Source organism: Vanessa cardui, chromosome 16 (assembly GCF_905220365.1).
Source record: "Vanessa cardui chromosome 16, ilVanCard2.1, whole genome shotgun sequence".
NCBI classification, from domain to species: domain Eukaryota; kingdom Metazoa; phylum Arthropoda; class Insecta; order Lepidoptera; family Nymphalidae; genus Vanessa; species Vanessa cardui.
In genome coordinates this window covers 3524255-3549793 of record NC_061138.1, presented here as the reverse complement: position 1 = coordinate 3549793, position 25539 = coordinate 3524255, and the positions used below count along the sequence as shown (strand labels likewise).

Here is a 25539-nt window from a genome sequence, read left to right as displayed (position 1 = left end):
TAACTACACTTTCCATCAGGTGAGCCTCCTGCTTTTGGACCATCCATTGACTTCTGCAGCCATTAAGGAATGAGTAAGTAAAACTACAATTATATTATAAGCTTTTCTCTTCTATTGTACTTTGTGGTAGGGTTTTATGCAAGCCCGTCTGGGTAGATAACACCCACTCATGAGATATTCCGCCGCGAAGCAGCAATACGTTGTATTTTTCTGTTCCGGTGTAACTACAGGAACAAGGGACAAACAACTTAGTTCAAACTTAACAGCTTAGTTCCCAAGATTGGTGGCGTATTAATGATGTAAGGAATGGTTAATAATGTTTCTAACAGCGCCAATGTGGAGGTGACCACTTAATATTAAAAAAAAAAAAGTAATTTACAATTGTAAATAACTAATATCGATTTTAAAACAGTAAGCAATTACAAAGTGAGTGTTTCATATCGAACGCATCATTATTTTTTATGTGAATGAAACTAAACACTCCCCATAATATAATTTTAGCTATCGCTATATAAGTGGGTTAAGGTACTCTGTCGACTAATTTACTTAAAACTTTGGAACCATATCGCAATATATAACAATTAATAACAATACGTTTTCATTGAGTCAATTTATGCTGATACAATTCTAGATAATATGATTATCTTCGTAATAATGTTAGTAGGAAAGATACGTGTTAAGAATATTGTTACTTCTAATAGGTTTGGTGGCCCTGAGGGTAATTTATTATGTAAATCATCTAAACATAAATAGACAATGATAAAATATCTACCTTTTTCTTCTTTGTTCGTGAACCGATTTTCTCTTTTCCTTTCGTAGCTAATGACGTGATTGCTATCGATAAAAATGTATATCATTTAATCTGTGCATTGACATATTATAATGGATTAATTATCTGCGTAAGAGAAAATGTTTCAAAAATTTTAATTTTTTTGTAGGAATTACAATCTTTTGATATTTTTTAAAAAGGAAAAGCATAATCCATTGTATTGTAATCAATAATCCAATGTTTTATCATAAAAGAAAATTGTGGTTTCAAATTAGAACAAGCAAATGTGAATATTAATAATAGTAAATAGTAATTATATTTAGTGTAATTTTTACTTAAAGTTATAGAATAAAATTTGATTTATTGAAATATTTTCATTGTTTGAAGATCACAATTTTTTTCATATTTTTAGTGGTTAGTTTAAGTATTCGATAGAGCCCCGAGAGAGCTGTAACAACCGACCAAGGGTGTTATTTTTGTCAAATGTATCCATTAATATAGGTAGAAATGTAACCCAGGTAAAAGAATACACAAAGACAAATATTTGCGTTCGTTTGTCAAAACTCTTTTCTTTGCTGTGTTTTAAAACAAAAACAAATAGAATAGAATTTAAAACTGATGTTGTGCTTCGCGATAGAGATGAACATCGTAAGGCAACCTGCATGATTCTAACGAGAATTTTGGTACGTTCACCCACAGTGTACACAGCAGAGTGGTAAAATAAGCTGCAAACCCTTTCCCAGCAAACACGAGATAGAACTTCGGGATATTTATAGAAATCCGGAATTGGGATGGTTGAACGCGCTAATCTCAGGAACTACAGGTCCGATTTGAATAATTCCGTTTGAGTAAGATAGCTCGCTTATTGAGTTCAGAGGTTATATTACTTCGGGCTATATCCCATTGGTATAACTATGTAAAATCTATTTAAATTTTAGATTTTGATTTAATAATTGTTTAGGAAGAAAACATATTTCTATTTCGTTAGGAAATATTTATTATAAAAAAGATGTAGAGGATATCGTTAAAAAAAACACTAAATATCGCCTCACATAAATTTATTTCTTCATATACATTATGTATAATTTGCGAATCCACCGTGTCCCGGAACGCAGCGCGGGACTTATTCCTTTACAAAATAATAGTCTACAAACTCCTAAATACATTCACACACCGTCCCGCCATATTGCATCCGCCATTACATTAAAATATATTTAAGCTATGGCAACACCCGCCGACTTAGCAATTCATAATATACAAAACGCAAGGCTACTTGGTTTAAGGATTGCAACATTACATTGAAATTATTTATACAAATTATCATTGAACATTTCGTTATAATGATGGGGAATTGATATTATTTATATAAATATCGTAAAAATTTTATTTCATATCTGATTTAAAAAATTTAACCTATTATAAAAATACTTTTTATATTATATCTAGGGCTGTTATCGACAATGAATGTGATTTTTTTTTCATAAATTTATTTATTGTACGTTCTTTGAATAATTAAAATAATTTCAACTCCCCATTATCCCTGGTGATTGTCGTTTAATTAAAAATACATTAAGATTACAATGGTTCTTAAAACTATAAAAGGTAAAAAATTAAAATATTCGGAGCAATAGATTTACAGGAGGACGATACATTATAAAATAATTAAAAGAACACAATCGAAAATATCAAATCAGTCTTTATATAAACATATTAATAAATATCGGACAAAAACGATTAATCATTGATTTTATTTAACACATTATTTTGTACTAAACCATGGAATTAGTTTCAAACAGCACCTTTTATGGCAAACACATTTTCGCGCGTAAATTGTAAGACCAATAGAAACATTTTTTTTTCCTGAAATAGTGACAAGAAAATTGTTATTCTTCCTAAAATTAAACGAAAATGAAAACATATGTTTTCACACTGGTATTACGATTTACGTTTTGCATGCACTGTTTGTTAATAAACAATTAACGGCATTTAAAATTATAAACTAGGAGTGGAGCTAAGGTTAGGTGAGACTTTTTTTAGAGATCGAATATGTGCGTACGAAACCATAAGTTTACAACATGCGTTCAATATTTAGAGCTGTATAATGTATATAGTAAGATGGTAACTTGTTGATTTAAACTGCAACGGTGTTAGATAATTTCATCGATCATGATTAATTAAATAATCCTTCATTTAAGATAAGTTCAAAATAAGTCAAATAATTGAATCATAACTAGAACTGTTTTTCTTGAGATGAATAGTAAAATAATTATAACAGATATATTATAAATAGTGGTCGTTTAATTTAAACAAAATGGCTGCCAAAGAAATAAAGATATAGCTACCATTCCACTAGCGTGTAAGCAGACCTCGCTACATATGTATCATCAACGAGTATTAAATTTTACTATAACTCCAATTTAACAATATCTTCATTAAAATCTACGTACGTTTTCATATTAGTTACCGCACATTGCAGATCTTCTATCGTTGCTTAGTTTAATAAAATTGTCAATCGTCGTATAAGAAGGTGCATTGTCTCGGTTGGATACAAAACTAAGCCCCGTAACGATCGCGCTGTCGACAAAATATCTCCAATGTGCGTCATACCTTATTATATCTACGTGAACGATTGGCAGTTGATGTCGACCGTGTTAACCGAACGAATAGATACGTCGTCTTGTCATAGACAAGACGAATGAATGAATGAAACATCTAGAATGATAGTCCTATTTATTGTTCATTTATTTTAATGTTCATCGTAAAATTAATCGATACGATTGAATTTACGATTATTTAATGGTTTCATTAAAAATTATGATGTAATTTTATAAGTTTCGTAGACCGCATATTAATAATATCTAAGTCAAAAGCTCAACTTTAACTTACACGTAGATTGATACAAGGTATAGTTTGTATAAAACGAGTGGAAAACCTAATAACCTTAAGACGATTCTAGGCGAAGGGGTTACTGTAAAATATATAACGACTACACTTAAAGATAGCTTAACATAGTGTGATGTGCCTCGACACGTAGGTTACCAAAGTATAATGATTACAAGGCGAAAAAGCGCAAACTTAATTTGATCGCATAAAATCGGGCGTTCGCAAATTTTTAAAAACAGAACGATGTCGTTGTTTTTTAGGAAACGAACGTCAACGAACGAAATTATTCTGCTCCGTTATCGAAAAACTCTTCACAGAACGTAATCGATTTCACTAATCGATTACACCATTCATATAGTTTTATAATTCGATACAATCGAATAATATCCATCCTTATTTCATTAAAACATTACATCACACCGAGGAAACATTTTTTTCTACCTAATAATAGATATGTCATCGAATCACCGTCTTCACTAAAGTGTGGCAGTGATATTGAAAAATTATTATTCTAATTCTATTAAATTTAAACGAAAAACACTAAACGATTAACTACACAATCAAAACTGACAATTATTTCCTTCCAGAGACGCTTCATTTGTAATAAACCTAAAGATGGCAGTACGTCATTTCAAATTGGCGTTATATTTTTGAACAATCGGGCAAGAGAAGATAAGTTAAGGCGTAAATTAAACCTATTTACAAAAAAAAAAAAAAAAAAATACACTACATACATGAACGAATTTCACACGACACAGCCGATTCGTCTAAGGAGTTTTTATATTGCATTAATGAAAGATGTCATCACAATTTACACTACTTAACGTATTTAACACCACATATGAAAAATAAACTTCTAATTACAGCTGCAATAACTATTTATACATTTTACAATATATGTCGTAGATATATGTGATCAGATTAAAATATTATAAGGTCGCGTAACGTCTTCTAAGCGCACTGATTTCAATTTCTAATTACATTATATTTCGCTAAATAATATATTTCGCGGCATAATTAGACAGTTATTTTTATACGAATTATCGAATTCTCTTCTATATTTAAATGCGTCGTTCCAAATTTGATATATTAACGTACTTTTTTTTTTTAATATACTGTTCCAATTTTAAAAATAGCTCGAACAGCCGTGCTCTTAAGGTCTTTATCTATGTTATAATATAATAGGGTTGTAAGTTGATGATTCATTAAATATATTTACCCTTCGGACTCACAATCATGTTTACAATGGTCTTCGTAAATATACATCATAAGTAACTTTTCCTAGGCACTCATACACAATAGCCTCATAGGTATACTACACTGGGTTGAACGATCACTGCGTCCAATTGATATTACCTAAGCCCTGCCGACTCTAATTTAACGTGAATTCACCGAAAAAGAGACATACATTCAATCATTTTTATATCACTACATATCGCATATCATTAATAATATAGTTTCATTCGAATGGATCTGAATGAATGTTATATATAATCATTCAAATTGTTTCAAAAAAATTCTCGTTTTCAGCCGATATATATCCGCGGTATTATAATGTCGTTCTCAATATGGTAATTGAAAGAGCATAATTTTAGTACGAGAGCGTCTGCTGTGAGCGTAGTTCGCCATTAAAATGACGCTTGCATAAAGGGTAATCTTATTATAAAATTGAATACGTAGCTAGAATATAGAATATCTTTTCGAAGAATTAATAAATCTAAGTTATTTTTTTTATCATATCATTTTATATCGTATGACAATTTCAAGATTCTATAATACGTTTCTACTGTTCTATATTTTTAACGACATGCGTACATTCCAATATGACATTTAACCATAGACAATATTTTTTTTGTTTCGTTCAATAAGGCGTTTACATACATGCGGCAAGGTTAGGTTGGGTTTAGACGAGTCGGTCTCAGCGTCAGTTGGCGTAGTGGTCGAACGAGCCGAGGTATTCCAGCGCAGCGCGGTAGCAGAATTCGTACTGGTCCTGGAACAATATTTGCATTGCTTAAAGCGGCTTGACGCGAAACATTAACACCCCTTTAATGTCAAATTACTGAGCAAAGGGGGAACAATTTAGGCAAATGTAATGTCTATGGATTTATTGTTAATTTATGTAGACGCAAAAATAGCATCACAGTACGGTAGGTTTGAAATGTTATTTGAAGGCCTTTTTTACGTTTTTCATCATAATTTCTTTATACTGGGGTTACTTTATATTTGTAGAAAACCTTGCTTTACGTACGTATAAGTCGATCGTACATAAAAATGAACACAAATTTGTAAATACAATATATAGTACTATAGTATATTTTTATATAATATTTAGATCATAACCCAACAAATATTTTTAAACTATATCTGTAACAGGAAGCAGTTTTTTATAGAATAACATGTCAATATTAAACGAAATTCAAATCATAAATTAATTCAACGAATTAAGAAACAAATTAGAATAGTTTGATTAAATAAACATAATTAAATATGCTTTTAGTGAGACATACTTCTAATGAATCCATTAGGTGAAGTTTGTCGAGTTCCGACAAACTTTATGAAGGAGCGAAGTGATCGAGTTTGTAATCATATAATATCTTATTTAAATAATGTTGACTTTCCATTTTACATTTAAATGCCTCCACTTCCTATACCTTTATTACATATTATGTATATATATGTAATTTGCATTTTAATATACCTTTTTGTTTAAATACATAATCTGTTTGAGTTGGTATGTATGTGTGAGGCGTAAGTAGGGAGGAAGGATAAGACAACCTATGAAGACATGGATGGAGTGTGTAACATGTGTGATTAGATGAAGAATAATAGAGAAGATTGGAAGGTTTTTGCCGACCCCGATCAGACTGAGACACGGGCAAAGAAGAGTGGAAGGGAAAAAGAAGAAGTATTAATAGTATTTTTTAAGAACTAGCGCTAAAGTTTGAACGCAACATTTGTATTAGTTTCCAAACGTGACTGATGGTTACGCTTGCCATTCATACAAAGCCGTACAGTGGTTTTTCCTAGAAAATGTAACAGAGATCGATAATGCGTTCCCACAAAAAATATTATTTGTAATATGAGTAAACGTGCGGTGGATACTGCTATACAGTTTTATAATAAGTTATTTGTCAAAATACGTTTTAAAATTGTTTATATGTTATTGGGTTTTGTACCGTTTGGTTAGCTACCCATTTGTAACATATTGCTACCGCCAAATAGCAATACCTAAGATGGAGTTGTGTTTGATTGATCCAGTTTAATAAGAGACACAAGATATATCTTAGTTCATAAGGTTGATGACGTTCTGGCAAATCAAGAAATGGCGGCAAAAATGTCCATAAACATCAAGTGGCTCAATTAAGCGCCTGTTTATATATAATACAAACTGTCCATCCAAATAAATATGTATTAACACTGGGACTAACACGTATTTCATACGCAATTCTTCGATACATTTTTATTTTTAAATATTTTATAAAACAGATTACCGAAAACTCTTGCCCAGAGCAGTATGATAAAAATAATAAACTAGTCTATGGTTAACCGGTAATAGAGTTTGTAGACACCTTCGCTATCTTTGTTCGGATCTAACAATTTATAAGGCAGCTTTACAAACGACCTTTACACTGTAAGCCAATTCCATTAAAAATAATTACTTAGTCGATACGCAGAATTTACAGCCATCGGCGTATAAAATTCCCTCGTGTAAAGTGTATTCAGACCTTTGCAAGTTAATTTAGAATTTACTTCGCATTTTTTTTTCCAAACATTATTCATTGATTGAAAGTTGATTTAAAATAAGCGAGAATCGAATAATCTATTTCATTAAACAAGACTACAATTTATTGTAAATCTAGATACCCAGTGTTGCTATTATCAAAAATCTAACAATTATTGTTCTGAATTATGTAAATATTTTTTTGTCTTGATTGTGTCATTGTCTAAAAATTGCAACTTATTTTTCATGCAAATTGCATAAAAAAGCTTAAGTCGCAAACAACTGACATAGAAATAGGCGAAAATTAAAATTAATGCACTCAAATTCGCGGCCGTCGCTAAGCGCATTGAATTTAATTAAAAAGCGCGGTCATTTGAGGGAAGCACTCAAAAAAATGTGGAAATAGAATGCACGAATTTTTTATGAACTCGTTTTGCGGGATGCATTTTTGGAGTGGGAATACACGTTGCATGTTAAGGTTTGCGTGTAAATTAAGTTCTCTCGGCCAACAGTGTATACAAAATTCTCACTCATTATTCGTGTTTTTATTATCTATCTATTTACATAATAATATTATTGTTAATTATAACGCTTGTTCGTATTATTTTGTATAATTAAAATATAATAATTATCATAATAGATTTTTTAGTTATGGCAAGTTCTAGTGTTGCCAGTTGTAAGTTACTGTTCTTAAAGATTGCCAAAGTATTCATTCGTAATTCAAACCAATATTGAGAAAGAAACTTTGTCTGTATGTCTGATACTCTTTCACGGAAAGACCACTGAACCCAATTGATAAATATTTGGTATGGAACAAGTTTGAACACCGAGGGAGGACATTTTTATATCTAAAATCTACGAGCGCTCTCATAAAACGCGAGTGATGCACAAACATAACATAACATATGGTTATATATACTTCTCTATTGTGTCATTAAATTGTGCAATTGTGCACAGTGATATCTCTAATGCAGTACAAGTGCAGTATAATAGTAATAATAAAAAATCCAGATTTGCAAAACTATGATATCGAATGAATCCGGTTTTATTTTTGTCCTGAAATATACGATTAGAGAAGATAGAGGCGACATTATTAAGCGACCTTAAAAGGGCAGGGGCGTTCTGGGCACTGGTGAGTCTCACATATTCCAACTGCATGTGGGATGCGTAACGCGTTTTTTCAACGAGATTAAAAAAGTAATTGGCATTAGCTATTTTTTAAATCGGTGCCTTGATTTTGTTTTTTTATGTGTGTGTGTGTGTCTGTCGGTCTGTGTGTGTGTGTGCGTGCGTGCGTGCGTGCGTGCGTGCGTGCGTGCGTGTGTGTGTGTGTGTGTGTGTGTGTGTGTGTGTGTGTGTGTGTGTGTGTGTGTGTGCGTGCGTGCGTGCGTGCGTGCGTGTGTGCGTGTGTGTGTGTGTGCGTGTGTGTGTGTGTGTGTGTGTCTGTCTGTCTGTGTGTGTGTGTGTACGTGTGTTCGTGTGTGCGTGTGTGCGTTACCTCAGTTTGCACCATGGCGGGTCTCTGCGTGCGCAGCGTGCGTACGGTCTGGAACACGTCGACCACGCCCTCGTACTGCATGCGCTCCAGCACCGTCGACAGCGTTATGAACACGCCCGTGCGGCCCACGCCCGCACTGCGGACACGACCATGTATCAGTATCATCAAAACTTACAATGACAACCTCCATGGTCGAGTGGTACGCCACTCTGAGGTCCCGGGTTCGATTCCCGGCCGAGTCGACGTAGATTACCATTAGTTTTCTATGTTGTCTTGGGTTTGGGTGTTTGTGGGAACGTTGTTACTTCTGATTTCCATAACATAAGTGCTTCAGCTACTCACATTGGGATCAGAGTAATGTATGTGATGTTTAAAAAAAAAAACAAAAAATTATAAGAATATATCAAAAAAATACAATCCCACAGCAAAAACTTTAGAATTTCTTTGAATTCAAATGTTTTTTTTTTTTACGTCCCCCTATACGTAAAACTTGACAACTTTTGTGTTGTCAACACAAGTTAGTTTAACATAAAATATGTCTTAAAATTGCCAACTATTTCTAACTAGTGTACTCCCACGATACTATCTATATATACCAATATTAATGTTACATGATCTAGTTATCATTTAATTATATTGAGCAGCGTCTTAAAATAGTTCGGTACCGAAATGTCAATTTGCTTGCTACACCAAATTATAATATTTGGTTCTGACAACTTAGCTAGGTCTTGGTCCTTTGAAGTTATTTCGGTACACGCACTACAAGGGACACTGTTATGGAAAATAATAACATAAAAACTATTAAAGAATATTTCGAGATATAATATATATATAGATATAACACCACATACATTTATAGAAATGGCAATTATATTTTAAAAATAGCATTTTTGAATATATCCTAATTGTAACAACCATTGCCGTTTTTGTAGGCACATATATTATTTAGTCGGTAACTGACCTGCAATGTACAGTGATGGGCCCGTCTTGTCCGAACTGTTCTTTGGTTTTGTGCACCTGTCCGAGGAAGTCTATGAATCCCTCGCCGCTCTTGGGCACGCCTTGTTCCGGCCAGTCCGTGAACTGAAACTGGCGGACCGTCCGGGACGCTCCGTCTCGAGCATCCGTTACCTGCACCAACGAAATATAATAATAGAGCCTTTTGTTAACTATCAAACTATTATACAGATACAATAAGATATATATTAATAATTTTGCAAGACTAAACTAATATCAAAAGCAAGAATAATTGTAGTATAACTATTTATTGTAGTAATAAATAAAATATTGTACTCTCTGACACTATTTAGATCTGTGTCTAGTAAGTAGCTACACGTCTTGTGATTATTATGATATTTTTCGAAATATGTAACGACCAGAATATCAGATAATAATAATCTATGTATATAATGTCAATCGGACAATTTATTTTAATAAAAAAAAATCCATGGAGTTGAGAAAAACAAACTGTGATTTCAAAGCTAATATGAAGATATGCTTATTTATTTATATTATATATTATGCTGACCTTGAATTCCCTCAAGATGTACTGAGGCATGTTGTACTCGGCGATGGGGTCGACGACGAAGCACTGATAGCGAACGGAGCGATCGGAAGGCCAGTACTGGTGACATTTTTCCTAAAACCATAAACTGTGTGAAAAACTAATACCATTTTTGTTTTCATACTACCCATAACCAAACGCATTTAACTGAAAACAAAAAAAAAATAATAAACAAAATTTTCCACGAATTACTTTTTTTTGGTAACATACACATGTAAGAAATATTACGAATTCCAATTCCAATGGAATCCTTCGGAAGTCTTGAAGTAAGCAATCATAAAATAAGTAATCTATATATTCAGTTTATAATACTTACTCTGCCCATTTCCTTCAACTTCGTAAGCATAACAATAATAGTGGAGTTGTGCTCCCAAAGCATCCGCCAGAAGTCATCAGTCGTGTCCGGCAAAGGACCTTGAGTTGCAATATAGGCTGCCCTATATCTGTAGCCGTCCACGAACGAAGCGTTTATATAGTCGGAGCCATCGCGCGGAGTCAGGCAGACCCGGGTGGACTCGTAGGGCAAGATGTGAACCAGTCTATTCTTATGTTTATTACAAGGCAAGCTAGCGGACACGAATCGGCTCGAATCCGCCTTCATATTGGCCAGTTTCTTGAACTCCAATTCCATACCAGTGATGTTTTCAATCGTATCGATACGCATTAGCTTTTGGATGTGAGAGTGCAAGTTGCGAGCCGGTACTTCAGTGTCGCCGCAAATAACGGCCTCGAGTAAGGCGTCGTGGATAAAGATGTATTGGTCTTCGGTTTGTACCATGTAGTTGCGCTGGGCTCGTAAGCACGTCACGTGACCGTATATGTCAACAGTGCGTTCGTGTCTTGCCCTCTCGAGCATCGAATCGATCACGATGAAGCAACCGGTACGTCCGACCCCGGCAGAGCAATGGACGACCAGCGGTCCGGCATCAGGTGGGTTAAGAGCACGTACGCGACGAAGGAATTGTAAGAAGGGGGCGGGGTGATCTGGTACTCCATGATCGGGCCAAGCAGTGAATTGTAGCTGTTTGATTTCCCGACGCTCTGCGCCCCCATTTCGAGTGACTTGGAAGGTTCGAATACAATAAGTAGCTAGTTCCTGAACTTCTGCGATGGTAACCGTCATCATGCCGTACGATTCGCTGCCCCGACTGGGCCAGTATTGGTCGCACTTTATCCTAGTTCGTTCTTCTAGTTTTGTCATCATTACTATTGTGGACGTTCGGAGTTCCCAGCACATACGCCAAAAATCAGCAAACGTTTCTTGAAGCGGCCCTTGGGTTGCGACGTAGGCATTATGTTTACGGTATCCATCACAATAGTTTGCGTTTATATAATCACTTCCGAGAATTCCATCGATTGGTTGCAATATCACACGACTATGGTCGTAGGCGATGACGTTTGCGTAACGATTTTTAGGTTTGTTTACTTCCATATTGGAATGATCCCATGTGAACTGTTGTCCCGGTTCTATACTTTCATATTCCTGAGAGAATTTGAGATTGTCGTTAGCTTTTAATCTATCTATATGTTCAGCGAGCTCGGATATCGGAATAGGAGGGTGTGATATCATGGCTGGAGTTTGGAAATTTAAACGTCGCATTTCGACTGGGTCAGAAGGCGCACCGAAACCTATATCAGCAGACATTAAAGGTCGCGTAACAGCCGCTTGATCTGGTGTTTTACAGGGCTGTCTTCTTCTTTTGACGATGAATAAAAGTACCAAACACAGGGAAAGCATTAAAGCTGCTATTATAGGACCGACGACCCAAAGCATACCAGCTTCCTTCCTGTTTTCTTCTATTCTGATTTCGGGATCTCCGTTGATGTCTTTAGGATCAGGTCTACTTGGCTCCTCGCCGGGCGGAGCTTCTCGCATATCTAAAGATAAGTACTCCGAGAATGGACTGGAAGTGTACAAATGTTTTTGAGGCGTGTCTACGACGGCTCTTACAAACACACGGTATTTTTTATTTGGGTTTAATTTTCTGTTGAGAAAACCTTCATACAATTCATCGTTGCCTAGATGGAACGTGTAAAGGATATTTCTTTGTAAAAACTTAGCAGCTATGTATGGTGCGTTTTCGTCATCTGTCCGAGCGTTATTTTTAATTAAATCGTCTGTTAAGAACTGATCTGGATTTTTATGATTGTGTGTCTTGTCATCGGGTACTACAACTAGATAATAATGTGATATAGGGCCGTATTCTTCTGACGCTTGAGGTAGAATCACGAGTATTTCATTTTCAATAACACCATAAAAGTCCGGCTTTACCATTGGTTTCGGTGCGGCCATTTGAGTAGTTACAAATATTGTAGTAGGTGGTCTATAGGAATTATCATTAGGTATGGCACTTATGTTAACATTATACGTAGTGAACGGAGATAAGTCGTTTATGGAGTATGACGTTCTGTCATGTTTAACTATTATTTCTCTTTTAGGAATCTCTTGCGTTTGCGTCATTCCAAGCGAATCGACGAATTCTTTAATAGCATTGTACGATATCTTATAACTAACCGGGTTTAAGCGTAACGGGGGGGACCATGATAGAGTCATGGAATGGGTGGATACATCTTGAGCTCTAAGATGTAAAGGCACTTCTTCGGGCTTCACTTTGACTGTAACCTTCTCCGATAACCTTCCGAGACCGTCGGCAGTTTTCGCTGCCACAGCAATAGCGTATTCTGCAAATTTGTCTAAATTCTCTAAGTTTGCAGAATGTGTGACATGAACATTTATATGCTGCCATTCATCTAAATCCTCTACGGGCGTCATAGTGTAAAATATAACATAACCTATTATTTTCTTCCTCGAAGGAACCGGCTCCCACCATACTTCTACGCCAGATTCCGACGTCGCCACAGCTTTGACTGACATGGGTGCTCTACCGATATCCCTTTCAGTATGAGCCGTAACATCTTTGCTATATGGGCCTGCACCTTGATCAGTGTACGCCCTAACTTTGAACACATAATGAGCATCTTCTTCTAGACTCGTGAACACGACTTTTGTTGACTCTGTCGTTTTTTCAACCATTGATGATTGATCGCCTCTCTTATAAAATTGAATGTCATATTTCTTTATCTGGCCACTGCGGTCGGCTCTTACTGGCGGTTCCCAGGTAACGCTTATAACGTCTGGCGTTTGGAAGTGATATGTTACATTCGTGGGCGGTCCCTTTGGCGCACCTTCTGGAGTGAGCCAGTACTTGATCGTTTCTTGACCAATCCCGATTTGATTCCTTCCAGCTACTCTAAACTCATACTGCACTCCTCTTTCTAAATCGTTTATTCTATGCGAGGTAACTTTGGTTCCAGAAAAATTCACTTCTTCGAGTGGTTGATCTTTAATACCATATCTCAACCTATAGCCCAGCAAGTCTCCATAGGTTTGAGTGGGTTTAGCCCATTCTATTTCAATAGATACTATAGGGTCTTGTTTTAATATCCTGGAACAAAAAGAAAACATTTAAAATATAAAACTGAGTTGCCAATTTTGATGTATTGGACATATTTTGATATACGATGACTTACTTTAAGTTAACCGTTGGTCTGTTTGGCACTCCACCGGGAGTTTTAACTGATACCGGAGCACTTCTGTCACCGTCACCCTTTCTAGTCAGAGCCGCTACTTGCACGCTGTACCGCGTGTCCGGTTGTAGTCCGGATACGTTCAACTCCAGGGTCGTGTCGTCCATCACGTTGAAACGCATCGGATCATTGAGAAGCCCTTTACCCTATTGCAATAATACTATATTAAAAATACGATTTACGTGAAAGAATATACTCTTATTTTTATTACTCTTATTTAATATACCGTATTTTTATATAGAAGGCTTATACTCTTTCAGAGCTTCTTAATAATGAGCAATACGATTAATTATACTATGCTGATTATTGTAATTTTAGTATTATATAAATAAAATCGCGATTCGTATATTGTCTGTGTCCTTGACGTAAATGTCTAAGAAATAAAAAGACGCTGTATATTGATTACTTTGATTCTGAGTTTACTATAAACTTAGTATTATATTAGTATAATATTATATATCAATGATAACACGTGTTCTGTGAATCACACGAGTGCAAATACTGACAATTTCCAAAGTCTTGTTTCTACTGAAAACATCTTGACAGAACTTCAAATATGTAGTCTCATAAGCTAGCCAGTTTTATTTTCGCTGCGGCATTTTAGACATTATGTTAAATCTGATAGACGTACTCATTAGTGTACCTTTGTGTATGTGTGTAAAATATAATGAGAGATGAGTATTCTTATATAATTTAACAATACACGAATAAACAAAATTATATTTTTAGTAAAAATACACGGACCACAGCCATTTTATTTTTACTAAACTCCGGCAAATAAATTTGCTTTAAACCCAGTAACCTGGAAGAAGGCGATAAAGTAGAATTAAAAGAATGATTAATTAATTATATAAACTTTAAATACTACTACTATTGTCCATTGCAGAGAGCACCTGGGTCTTACCGGATTAAACTAGTTAAACACTAAATATGAAGGATATTGAATTATTTTGTTAATAAAATAAACAATAATTTTTGTTTTTGAACGAGAACTTCTCGAGATTTTTTTCTTCTCGAGAGGATGGTGAGGAGGTTGGAGGATGGAGGATGAAGGTAAAGAAGAAAGACTGCGATGGTGATATATTCTTACCTCTTCTCTGACTTCTTGCACGTGGACATGGTAACCTCTTATAATACCATTCTTCTCTTTCTCCGGAGGCGGCTTCCACGTCACATGGATAGACGTCGAGTTGATGGCGGTCACTTTAACTTCCTGAGGCTCTCCGGGCACTGTGAGCATACAAGGAATATGTAAGAAAATTATGAGCCGTACTATTCTGTATTTAGACCTAAATGCCCTATCAGCATCTAAGGGAGCGTGCTAGAAATCTACCTTAAGCTTAACGTTTAAAGGGCTAAATTGGAATAAAGCTTCGTAGGCTTATCGGTAAGCGTTGCGAAATTTTATCATTAAAAAAAAGGGTTCAGGATGTGCGGTCGGTAGTCCCCGTCGGTCATGCTGATAGAGTATTTCGGTCGCGACGCATCCGCCGCTCAGCATCTCGATCGGGCATTTGAATACCAACACACACAGATTAAATTAAATTTAACGCCCTTTCACATCTTCAAAACCAATTAAAATCAATTACCTTCCAATCCACACTGTTAGATCAACTAAAATCGTCAAGCTTTACAAAGAATTAACATTTAGTAAGTCATCTATAAAGATTGTTATCAGAGGCAGCATTACTATTCTAAACAGTAAATCTTAACACATTCTGCAAGGGATCACGGGCTGCGAGTAAGAATCAGTGCCACGCTCGTAGGTAGGGGACACACCAAGTCTTAGTTATCGGACAAAGACACAAAAACATGCGTCCTTGGGGTTACCGCTTGCAGATTGTTTTAAACAGGTTTATAGATAATTGTGCTAGGAAGAACAAACTACATAAAGCTTAGGCACAAGCACAAACGCACGTAAATACAAGCACTATAGTAATTTATACTCACTCTTGATAGCTGTACGGGTTACCAGCGGCCCATACAAAGTCAGTGACGAGAGAAAAAAGAGAAAAACGCATTCAAATACATTTAAGACAAATTGTGCGAACATTGCAGGGCGAACGGAACTACTAAGTGAGAGATTACGAGTAGAACGCTTGTCGGCAAATAGGGGATACTCTTATTTCACTTCCTCGTGTATTTTGAGCTCTTTAGGAGGCGCATTTGGGTTAAGCCGCTTGGGACGGCGGTGCCGGTCTATGCTCGCGTGCATCGCCTTTTTCTGCTCACATGTACATGACACGACTGGGAATATAAATTTATTTCTCGCATGGGGCGTAAATTTTCTCATACGTTGCGTTAGTACATACGAATGTTATATTGTAAAAATATTCAACGTTTTCGGTTTTTGTGAGCAGTAGAAGACAAGGCACGTTAGAGGCCGCTTTATGTCCCTTGACGCAGGCGGTTCACTCACACGCACATGTATTGATTAGGGCGACGGCGCCGGTCTATGTGTGTGTGCTTCATCTGTGTTGTCTTGTTTTCTTTGAGCGCCACCTGCTGCTGTGTGTGTGGTCCATTGTACCTTGTGTTGCTATCCACAGTGATGTTTTGTGAAGGTGTCTGTGTCATTGGCCGTTGCTGTATATCTTCGAAAACTGTTCAGTATAAAATTAGATGGATATATTTATATGATCTGTGGCCGAACTGTCGCGTAGCGTCCCTTCGATTCTGTTCTTTCCTCGTCAACGGCATTAGCGTACGTTAGGCGTAGTATTCTGTATGTCACAATATATTCTAGTGTGCATGCACGACGATAGTTTGATAGAGTATACAGAAGATAGAGGAAAAGAGAAACGTCTACCAGCGAGAAGTTGTAGCTTTACAGTAAGTCAGATAGATAGAGATAGAGGGAAAGAAGTAGAAATAGCGCGTATTCTAGACCGAGCTGAGCAGTTGGGGAATATAGGTGCAGAGCATAGCGGATCTGATCCTTTGGATACTTTTTGGGTGTGACCAAGTAACGAGAGAGGATCCTCGGGATCATTGTAAGTTTTATCCGCTGCTTTTACGCTAAGAGTATAGTCAGAGAGTATTGAGTAGAGAATAGTTGTGAGTAGTATAGCATGCGCGCGTGTCGTGTAGGACGGTATTGGTATTCAAATGCGGCGCTCGGGCCGTGGTGCGTGTCGGGCTGCATGACCGCGGACCCACTCAGAAACGTGAGCCGATTCGTGACTCTGCGATGCAAAGGCCGTGAGATTCGAGACGGAAACGAATTATGCAAAATGCCAAATTAAAATTTGATCAACCGTTTGAATTTCATGAGATCACTTTGAACGGAAATGTAAACTAGCGGTCGTTCGTAAATGCCATCTGAATTTCGATGCTCCGTCGCAGCGGCTTGTGCATCGCAACGCTGGTTCATGGGTCTCGGTAGGTGGACTAGCCATCTCATGTAATGCCACGCACTCGCTCTCTCACCTTGTTCGTCGCTAGTGGTGCTGAGTGCTCCTAAAAGTGCCATTCTTGCTTCACACAATCTAATATATATATAATCGAAAACATGTGTAAATGTGTTCCGCAAGACAAACCTATCGGGTGCCCAGTGAAATCAACTGAACGAAAAATGGTGCTGTGTCGTTAAAGAAAGCATGCAAAATTGTGTATATTGCTAAATACTTAACAACTGTGCGTCAAAATCAATATATAACGGTGCCGTCGACACTATACCAGGTGCAATATAACTTTGCATTTCAGTGAGTGCCATCTTTAGCGAAATGATGACGAGCCAATGAGACGCGTCATCGAATGAAAATCATTACATGTGACAAGTGAGTGTAAATATCAACTCTATGCCGCTTTTAATAGCGACTAATATACAGTGATATCGAATGACAAAATAATAATAATAATACAGTTAAATTCATCGGCAAGCATATTAAAACTTGGTTACGGGATTTAACCTCCTTGATTAGAATCCTGCTATATGCTCATAGAAAGGGAACAAAAGAAAAGAATGATATTAGTAAACTTGGTAGTAAAATCTATTTCGAAAATCAGATACGAAGTTAATTATTTGCGGAATCGTAATTCATTAAAAGGGTCCCACCAACAATTTGTAATGAACAAACATTTGCATATCAAGATTATTACGACGGCAACGGAAATAATTCGCGACTATTCCGAGATGCGAAATTGCTTACGATTATTTACGCGAATTCGTTTAACGCGCCAAATTATATCCATTACGTCGTTCCTGATTGAATCATCGCTACAAAATCGTCCATAATTATGAGTGCAATTTTCAACTTTCGAATTAAATATTTTTCAATATGAATGATTTTGTAGAATTTATTATACCACCCTCCATAGCGATCCGGAGCTTTAACACAACAATTGTTTTATTAAAATGAGGAATATTATCATGGTTGATTATTATCAGAGTAGAAATGAAATGTCAGCGGTTCGAATTCGCATTTACTGTTATTTATAACATTTTATTCACGTCTGTTTCTCTTTAAACTTTTTGTCGGACACCGAACCCCTCACATTCCATCACAGTATGTTAGCTATAATATAATTTCATCATTAGTAGCATTTCCAATGAATGGTTTGGCTCAATTTTATGTTAAAACTCACAATAAAGGATTATTTTGTAAATAATAGTCTTTGTTTTTCTTTTCTTTACCTTTAAATATGGTTATATCATAAAATCGAGCGTGTTAGTTAAATGAGTAGTGTTGTATCGAAACGTACCGTCTTCGTGGGTGCGGACGGTGACGGGGTAGGAGGCGGGCCCGTCTCCAACGCTGGTGCCCGCCAGCACCCATATGCGGTACTCCGTCCAGCGACGCAACTCGTCCAGTACGAAGCTCGTCTGGTTCAGTTTCACCACAGTCGCCTCCGAATCTCCCCTCCCGGATTCCACGCAAAGAAGTTTGTAGTAGGCGATCCTTCCGTTCGCCTGCTCGGCCGGCGGGGGCTGCCATGACACCCGAATGGCGGTAGGGGACACGGCCACGGCGGTCACATTCATCGGGGGTGCTCCGGGAACTAAACAAGCTCAATCGTGAGGGGGGGGACATTCCAGGACCTGAGCACCTGTGGAGTATGACGTCGCGCTTCCCGGCGACCCTAACCGAACCCGATGCAATCACTGAATGCCATTTGTTAAACCAAAAAAAAAAATAAAAAAAAAAATGAAATGTGCCCAGAAATTATAATGAATAAAAACGACGCGAGTCGTCAAAGTAAAGTCGAGCATGCACAAATTTGTGTGGTGTGAGTGTAGGATCCGCTCGCCCAAACATCTCTATGACTCATCCGTCACACTTTCTCCTGTCGGAAGAAAATTGTGATCATTATGTTCTATGACGGCACGAACAGCATTATAAGCGCGTCTCTTTCGAATCGAAATCATCGTTCGAACAATCGAATAGTGCGATTGATAAAGTTACGTTCGATGTTGTTCGTGTCGTGGCAGTTGTATAAAAAAAATAATAAAAAACAAAATGTCACTCGAGGCGGTGCCTCGTCGGATATAAAATACGAACAACATAAAGCTACTAGAGTTACGGGTACAGTGTACGCATTCGACGTAATTCTCACAAACATTCGAGCCGATCGGGTCGCGCCGATGCGTACACGTTACCCCATTCGACGAATTTACAAATACAAAACACATATTATCGTGATATAAAACTTGGTGCTTGTGCTGTATATTACTGGCAGCGTGCCGGGCAGGTGCTTTTATGTGAAATATTACATTACGAATTACCTGAAAAACTCACACATTACTTTCTCTCATATTCAAATCGCGTCGAGCGGGAGGAGGCCTTACCTCGCGAGTATCCCTCTAAGGTTACCGAATTCAATTTCAAACATTGAAATTCCACTTAAACCAATAACGGGCGGAACGAACGGAGGGAGGAGGATGCGGTCCATTACGTGCGAAATACAATAAGGCCCCTCCCCGCGTGGGAGCGCTCGCTCGCGCACGTACCGTACTGCTTGGTGCGCACGGCGATGGGCGGCGTGGTGGCGCCCTCGCCGCGCTGCGAGCGCGCCGCCAGCCAGATGTAGTACAGCGTGTTGGGGTACAGACCGTTCAGCGTGTACGTCTCCGTTATCGGGATCCGCCTGCGCGCACACACGCACACACACACACACATAAATATAAATAAATATAAATATGAGACAGCATCACATACATTACTCTGATCCCAATGTAAGTAGCTGAAGCACTTGTGTTATGGAAATCAGAAGTAACGACGGTACCACAGACACCCAGACCCAAGACAACATAGAAAACTAATGATAATCTACATCGACTCGGCCGGGAATCGAACCCGGGACCTCAGAGTGGCGTACCCATGAAAACCGGTATACACACCACTCGACCATGGAGGTCGTCAAGGTCGTCACATTGTTTAATCACTTCAATTTGAACATTATAAAATAGTATGTAATTGACACATTTTTAAATTTGGAATCGGAAGTGTCTGTAATCACACAGACATGGTACATATCTCCGTTTGAATCTAAACGAAACAATATTAAACGATATCACTGAAAATACGATCATTGGTGATTTGGTAGAAGCTTCCACTATAAGTAAGTAGTAAGTTGTAAACATTCACAAAAATTGCTTCCTATTCCCATGTTCAATATCTTAGTAAACTAAAACCAAAAACATGATCAGATTGGCATATTCCGACTTACTTCCTGTGGTGTTCCTTAGCATATGTATCGTTCCAGTATAGCTCATAGGAAACAATATTGTCTCCGGCATGAGCTGGCCTTTTCCACGAGAGTGTCACCGAAGTTTCTCCTGCTTCGACGGCTACGAGGTTTGAAGGTTGAGAGGGTACACCTGTTTGCGACATACATACATAAATTGACTGTTATTTCAGAGAAATGAACTAATAACGGCTTTTGCAGTTTCCATCCTCGCTTCTTGGAATTGTTCCCTCTCATAGTTGAAGAGGAAATTAGAAATACCTTGAAAGTAGACTATTCTTATCATTTTATTCAGCGGGAAAAATACTTTACAATAAACTAGAGTTATGCAATGTTATGAAAGAGTAAAGTACAAAAATTGCCTGAGTAAAGCCTAGATATTTCTTTTATTTTTTTTTCCATGATTACGCAAAACATTTTCTCGCTTAAATGTCTAGTTTGATTACAACATGTATCTATAGATTTGACTTTATCTATACATATAATTAAATTGGAGTGTCTCTTTGTAATATTAAAATAGCCTTTGTTTACTCAACGCATAAGTATGTGTACTCGGTACATATACCAAAATAACATTTTTTACAATTTTTGTCTATCTGTCTGTCTGTTTCTTTGGAACGGCTGGACCGATTTTGACGGGACTTTCACTGGCAGACAACTGATATAATAAGGAGTAACTTAGGCTACAATAATATTATTTTTTTGTTAAATTCAAACGCGTACAAGATCGCGGCTACAGCTTGTTATTAATATAAATATGAAAAATCAATAAGATGTTACATACATTTAAAATTTTAATGTATAATTTTTCACATCTTATCGTTACTACAGACATAAGGAACATAAAATCTTAGTTCTCAAATTTGGTGGCGCTTTGGTAATGCAAGGAATAGTTAAAATTCCTTTCATTGCCATTGTCTATGGGCGTTAGTGACCACTTACCATCGGGTAGCCTTGATGTTCGTCAACCTATACCATAATGTAAACTCTATATAGATTAATCTTTAGAATGTGTGTTAAGTATAGTAAAGTAACAGCCTGTAAATTTCGATGAAATTAGACACATGCAGGTTTCCTTACGAATGTTTTCATTCACAGCCGAGCGCGAGATGAATTATAAACACAAATTAAGCACTTATATATAGTGGTGCTTGCCTGGGTTTGAACCGCAATCATCGGTTAAGATGCACGCGTTCTAACCACTGGGCCATCTCCGCTCACTGTGTTAAGTATAGGACTAACAAAAACGATGGAAAATTGGAGTGTTGTAAATGAACTAAATCTATCGATCAAAATTAATCGACTAGGATCTATAGCGTCGACATTCGGTCAGTACTACAATTGATTGTACGGTACATACCTTGCTGGGTTTTAACCTGCACGGGAGCTGATATCGGCCCGGGACCGACGGATGTAAAGGCTTGCACGCGTATTGTGTACACCGTGTGTGGGGTCAGCTCGCTGATTGTTGTCAGGTGATTGTTATCCATCTGTGTCGAGATTGAAATCACTGCTATGGGAACGTGTTTTGTCCGCGTGACGTTATTAATATTCCATTTGTGGAAACTGTCTATTGAAACCTATTTCGTAATATGCAAGACATTCTGTTTGTAAATTAGAATACTATTAATATATCTTATCGAACGATGCTTCTAGTTTCTATAAATTGACGGTCAAATTTGTCATCACAAGACGATTCTTTAGAAGAAAGAAGAGCATTGCAAACAGATGTTTAGTCTGAATCTGAAAGCAACAGGTTAAGGCCTCCTCTGCCTTTGAGGAGAAGGATAGGAACATATTCCACCACGCTGCTCCAATGCGGATTGGTGAATTCATATGTGGTAGAATTTCGTTGAAGTTGGTCACATGCAGGTTTCCTCACGATGTTTTCCTTCACCACCGAGCACAAGTTGTATTATAAAGATAATTTAAGCACACAAAAATTTAGTGGTTCTTGCCTGGGTTTGAACCAGCAATCATCGGTTAAGATGCACGAGTTTTTACCATCGGGCCATCTCGGTATTAAAGTTCGCTTGAATAAATTCGAACAGCAGCGATGACAATTGATACATTCGAAAACACCGAATTATTATCTTTTTCAATATAATTCTATTACTGTGAAACATCATTTGGATTTTTGCCTCGCTCAAATAAAGGATCATTTTTAGGACAAAACAATCATATTTACAAAGCTTTGGTTGTTATTCTTGTTATTCTTGAATATTGTAAAATAATTCAATCACATCCGAATTATGTTGGCTATCGCAAATTATCAATATTTATTTATTATGTGAATATGATCTTTACACAAACGTGTAATATCATATGACCTTATATATTCGTCAATTTGACACGTTACTGACGCGAAAATCTATAGCGACGATTAGCGTAGAGTGGCGCGATAGGGAGCTATTTCTAATTTTATTTAATATAAATCGGGAATAATCGGTTTTATTGAATTTGCCGATGTTACAACCAAGTTGTGTCGTACTAAACAACTTTTTATTGTAAGCCGTCAACGTCCTACGGAGTAACGTTGTAAAGTAAAACCTCTCGTAACTTACCATTTGTGAATGCCAAGATTGCAGAAGCTGAGACGGATCTGAGGTGTAGTAAATTTTGTACCCCTGGAAAAGAGACGAACATTTTAATTCCAAAATTTTGGCACATATAAACCTTTGTATGGTGATTACAGTGCATTATACCTTAGTGCATTAGATTTTCTTTGATATTCTTGGATCAATAGAAGAATAAACTTACAACCCCTGGTTTTCCTTTGCATACGGTAAAGAGAACGTTTTTGGGCAATGGTATGCGCATAATATATAATAAGATAACGGGAAATGTTATCAATTTACCATTTTAAAAATTTATAACTATTATTAAGACTAAATTAATAAATAAGTCATATCATATTATTCAATAAAAGACTGCTTTTTAGAAAGAAACGCCTGGAGTTAGGCTCGGGTTCCATCATAGGACACTAATTACTGTAAATAACAGCATTGTAAATCTGTTCATTTGAAAAGAGCAACTCTGCGAGTTTCTTGCTGTTTCTTCTCGCTAGAAGCTGCTTTCCGAAACGGTGGTAGTATTTAATTATTGACGATTCAAAAATGCTTCATTGTGAAATTTACTTGAATAAAATTTGATATCAAGATATTAATGCTACTACCACACAATCGCTTAATTTAATAAATACGGTCGATTGAATTCATACAAAGACGCAAGACCTAAAAATTATCATCAGTATAATTTGATCCTTTAAGGATAGCTTGTTAGTAAGACATCATACCGTCACTTGACCATTGGGTGTCTCCGGTTCATCCCACTGAATCACCATTGTGCTCGAGCTAAGAGGTCGAACCTGTACATTCTTCGGCGCTGACCCAGGTTCTGAAAGGAAATCGTTTAATATATTCTTTTTCCAAGTAAAAATTATGTATCTACTGGATAAACTAAAGTTCACCAAGGCTATCCTTCTTTCAGTCCAATTTCGAATTATTGTAGGAAATAATACTTATTTTTTCAAATGTTACCATTATTTTCGTAATATCAAGACGATAAAAGTAATCAGAAATTCTGCATGTCTCTGAGAATATATCGCGATTATAAATTAACGTTATGGGCTGGGCGCCAAAGTGGATAAAGCTTTTGCTTCCATTTTATCATATAAAGAAAAGACGAATTTATAGCACGCTTGTATTATTCTTAACACCTCTAAGATGTGTATAATCATAATAGCTATTAACGAAGTTTATATAAACTGCACCGATTTACTAATACAACAGAAGAATAAAGACAGTTTTTGTTTGAAAATTTATGATGACGATTTAGCCTTTATGTCGTTCTGATACTAAAGGATACACATCGACAAACTCCTCGAAACAAAATATTCAGTATCCATATATAATGCTCATACGAAATCATAGCCACATTTACGTTAAGTAAGTTATCGCGAGCAATTTACTCATTTTACCACCGATAGAACCCAGCGACATAGTCAATACAATAAATAAATCTCTTAAAACAATTTAAAATGTCATTCATACTTGACTAATTGCATAAAAACAAATATCCAACAACAATTCTATCCTCATAATTGAAAAGGACGAGCAAAAACGAAATACATCGCCGTCGTCGTCCAATATTTGATTCGGAATTTAAAAGGCCGTTGTAATAATCATAATAATTCTCAAACAGCGCAATATCGAATTAAGTCAGGTCCGTTTCGTCTCAATTAAGTGCCCTTACAAACGGAACACGATAACGACGAGAAACGGCACAATAACAGAACACGATGAATACTCTTAAAAGTATTTGTAATCGCGTCCCGTCACGAGAGAGCGGAACATCACTCAATGAGAGATCTCGTTCGATGTTCATAATACACAGTATGAACGAAACAATAAAAGTTCGAAAGCGGTGTTATATTAAAACGCAATAATCTCGTTGAGACCAGAACTCGGGTCGCCGGCTCAAAACTTTCTTTTATTAGAAACGTAAAGAGAATTTTCACAGGAGAAAAAAAGCAGTGGCACACAATTTTATTCGCCTGTAGCGACGTTTTCATTACCATCTCATCAGGCGCCATTTTTATTGTCTGCCTTGTGACACCGCGCGTAATTTAAGGCGGGACAAGTCAAATTTAATATTTTACGCCGGTAAATTAGATGTGATAGCTTCTAGGAAAAGAAACGGGAACGTTGTAATGCATAATAGAAGGTAAGATAATGTAATAACATCAAAATCTGTTTGAGAGATTAGCTAACTGGATACAATATTGGACTAATATAACAAGAAATTAATATGCGAACTGTTTGAAA

At 36.7% G+C, this 25539-nt stretch overlaps 1 protein-coding gene across 6 annotated transcripts in view; it reads right to left on the bottom strand.

Annotated features, from left to right (window-relative positions):
* Nucleotides 1-1810: 1810 nt before the first annotated feature.
* Nucleotides 1811-25539, bottom strand: part of LOC124536407 (tyrosine-protein phosphatase Lar) — a 386387-nt gene continuing 362658 nt past the window's right edge. For 4 of the 6 annotated variants that reach the window (XM_047112939.1, XM_047112940.1, XM_047112941.1 and 1 more), the window contains 13 exons: nt 24009-24109; nt 23278-23340; nt 22074-22203; nt 20696-20846; nt 19977-20113; nt 18731-19027; nt 15117-15256; nt 13970-14172; nt 10755-13884; nt 10403-10513; nt 9836-10005; nt 8875-9010; nt 1811-5645 (listed from right to left, as the gene is read on the bottom strand). In XM_047112939.1, the coding sequence (XP_046968895.1) occupies nt 5577-5645; nt 8875-9010; nt 9836-10005; nt 10403-10513; nt 10755-13884; nt 13970-14172; nt 15117-15256; nt 18731-19027; nt 19977-20113; nt 20696-20846; nt 22074-22203; nt 23278-23340; nt 24009-24109 (4838 nt within the window). In that variant the 3' untranslated portion in view covers nt 1811-5576. The remainder of the gene's footprint in view (nt 5646-8874; nt 9011-9835; nt 10006-10402; nt 10514-10754; nt 13885-13969; nt 14173-15116; nt 15257-18730; nt 19028-19976; nt 20114-20695; nt 20847-22073; nt 22204-23277; nt 23341-24008; nt 24110-25539) is intronic. The other 2 variants (XM_047112943.1, XM_047112944.1) reach the window with 1 other exon arrangement.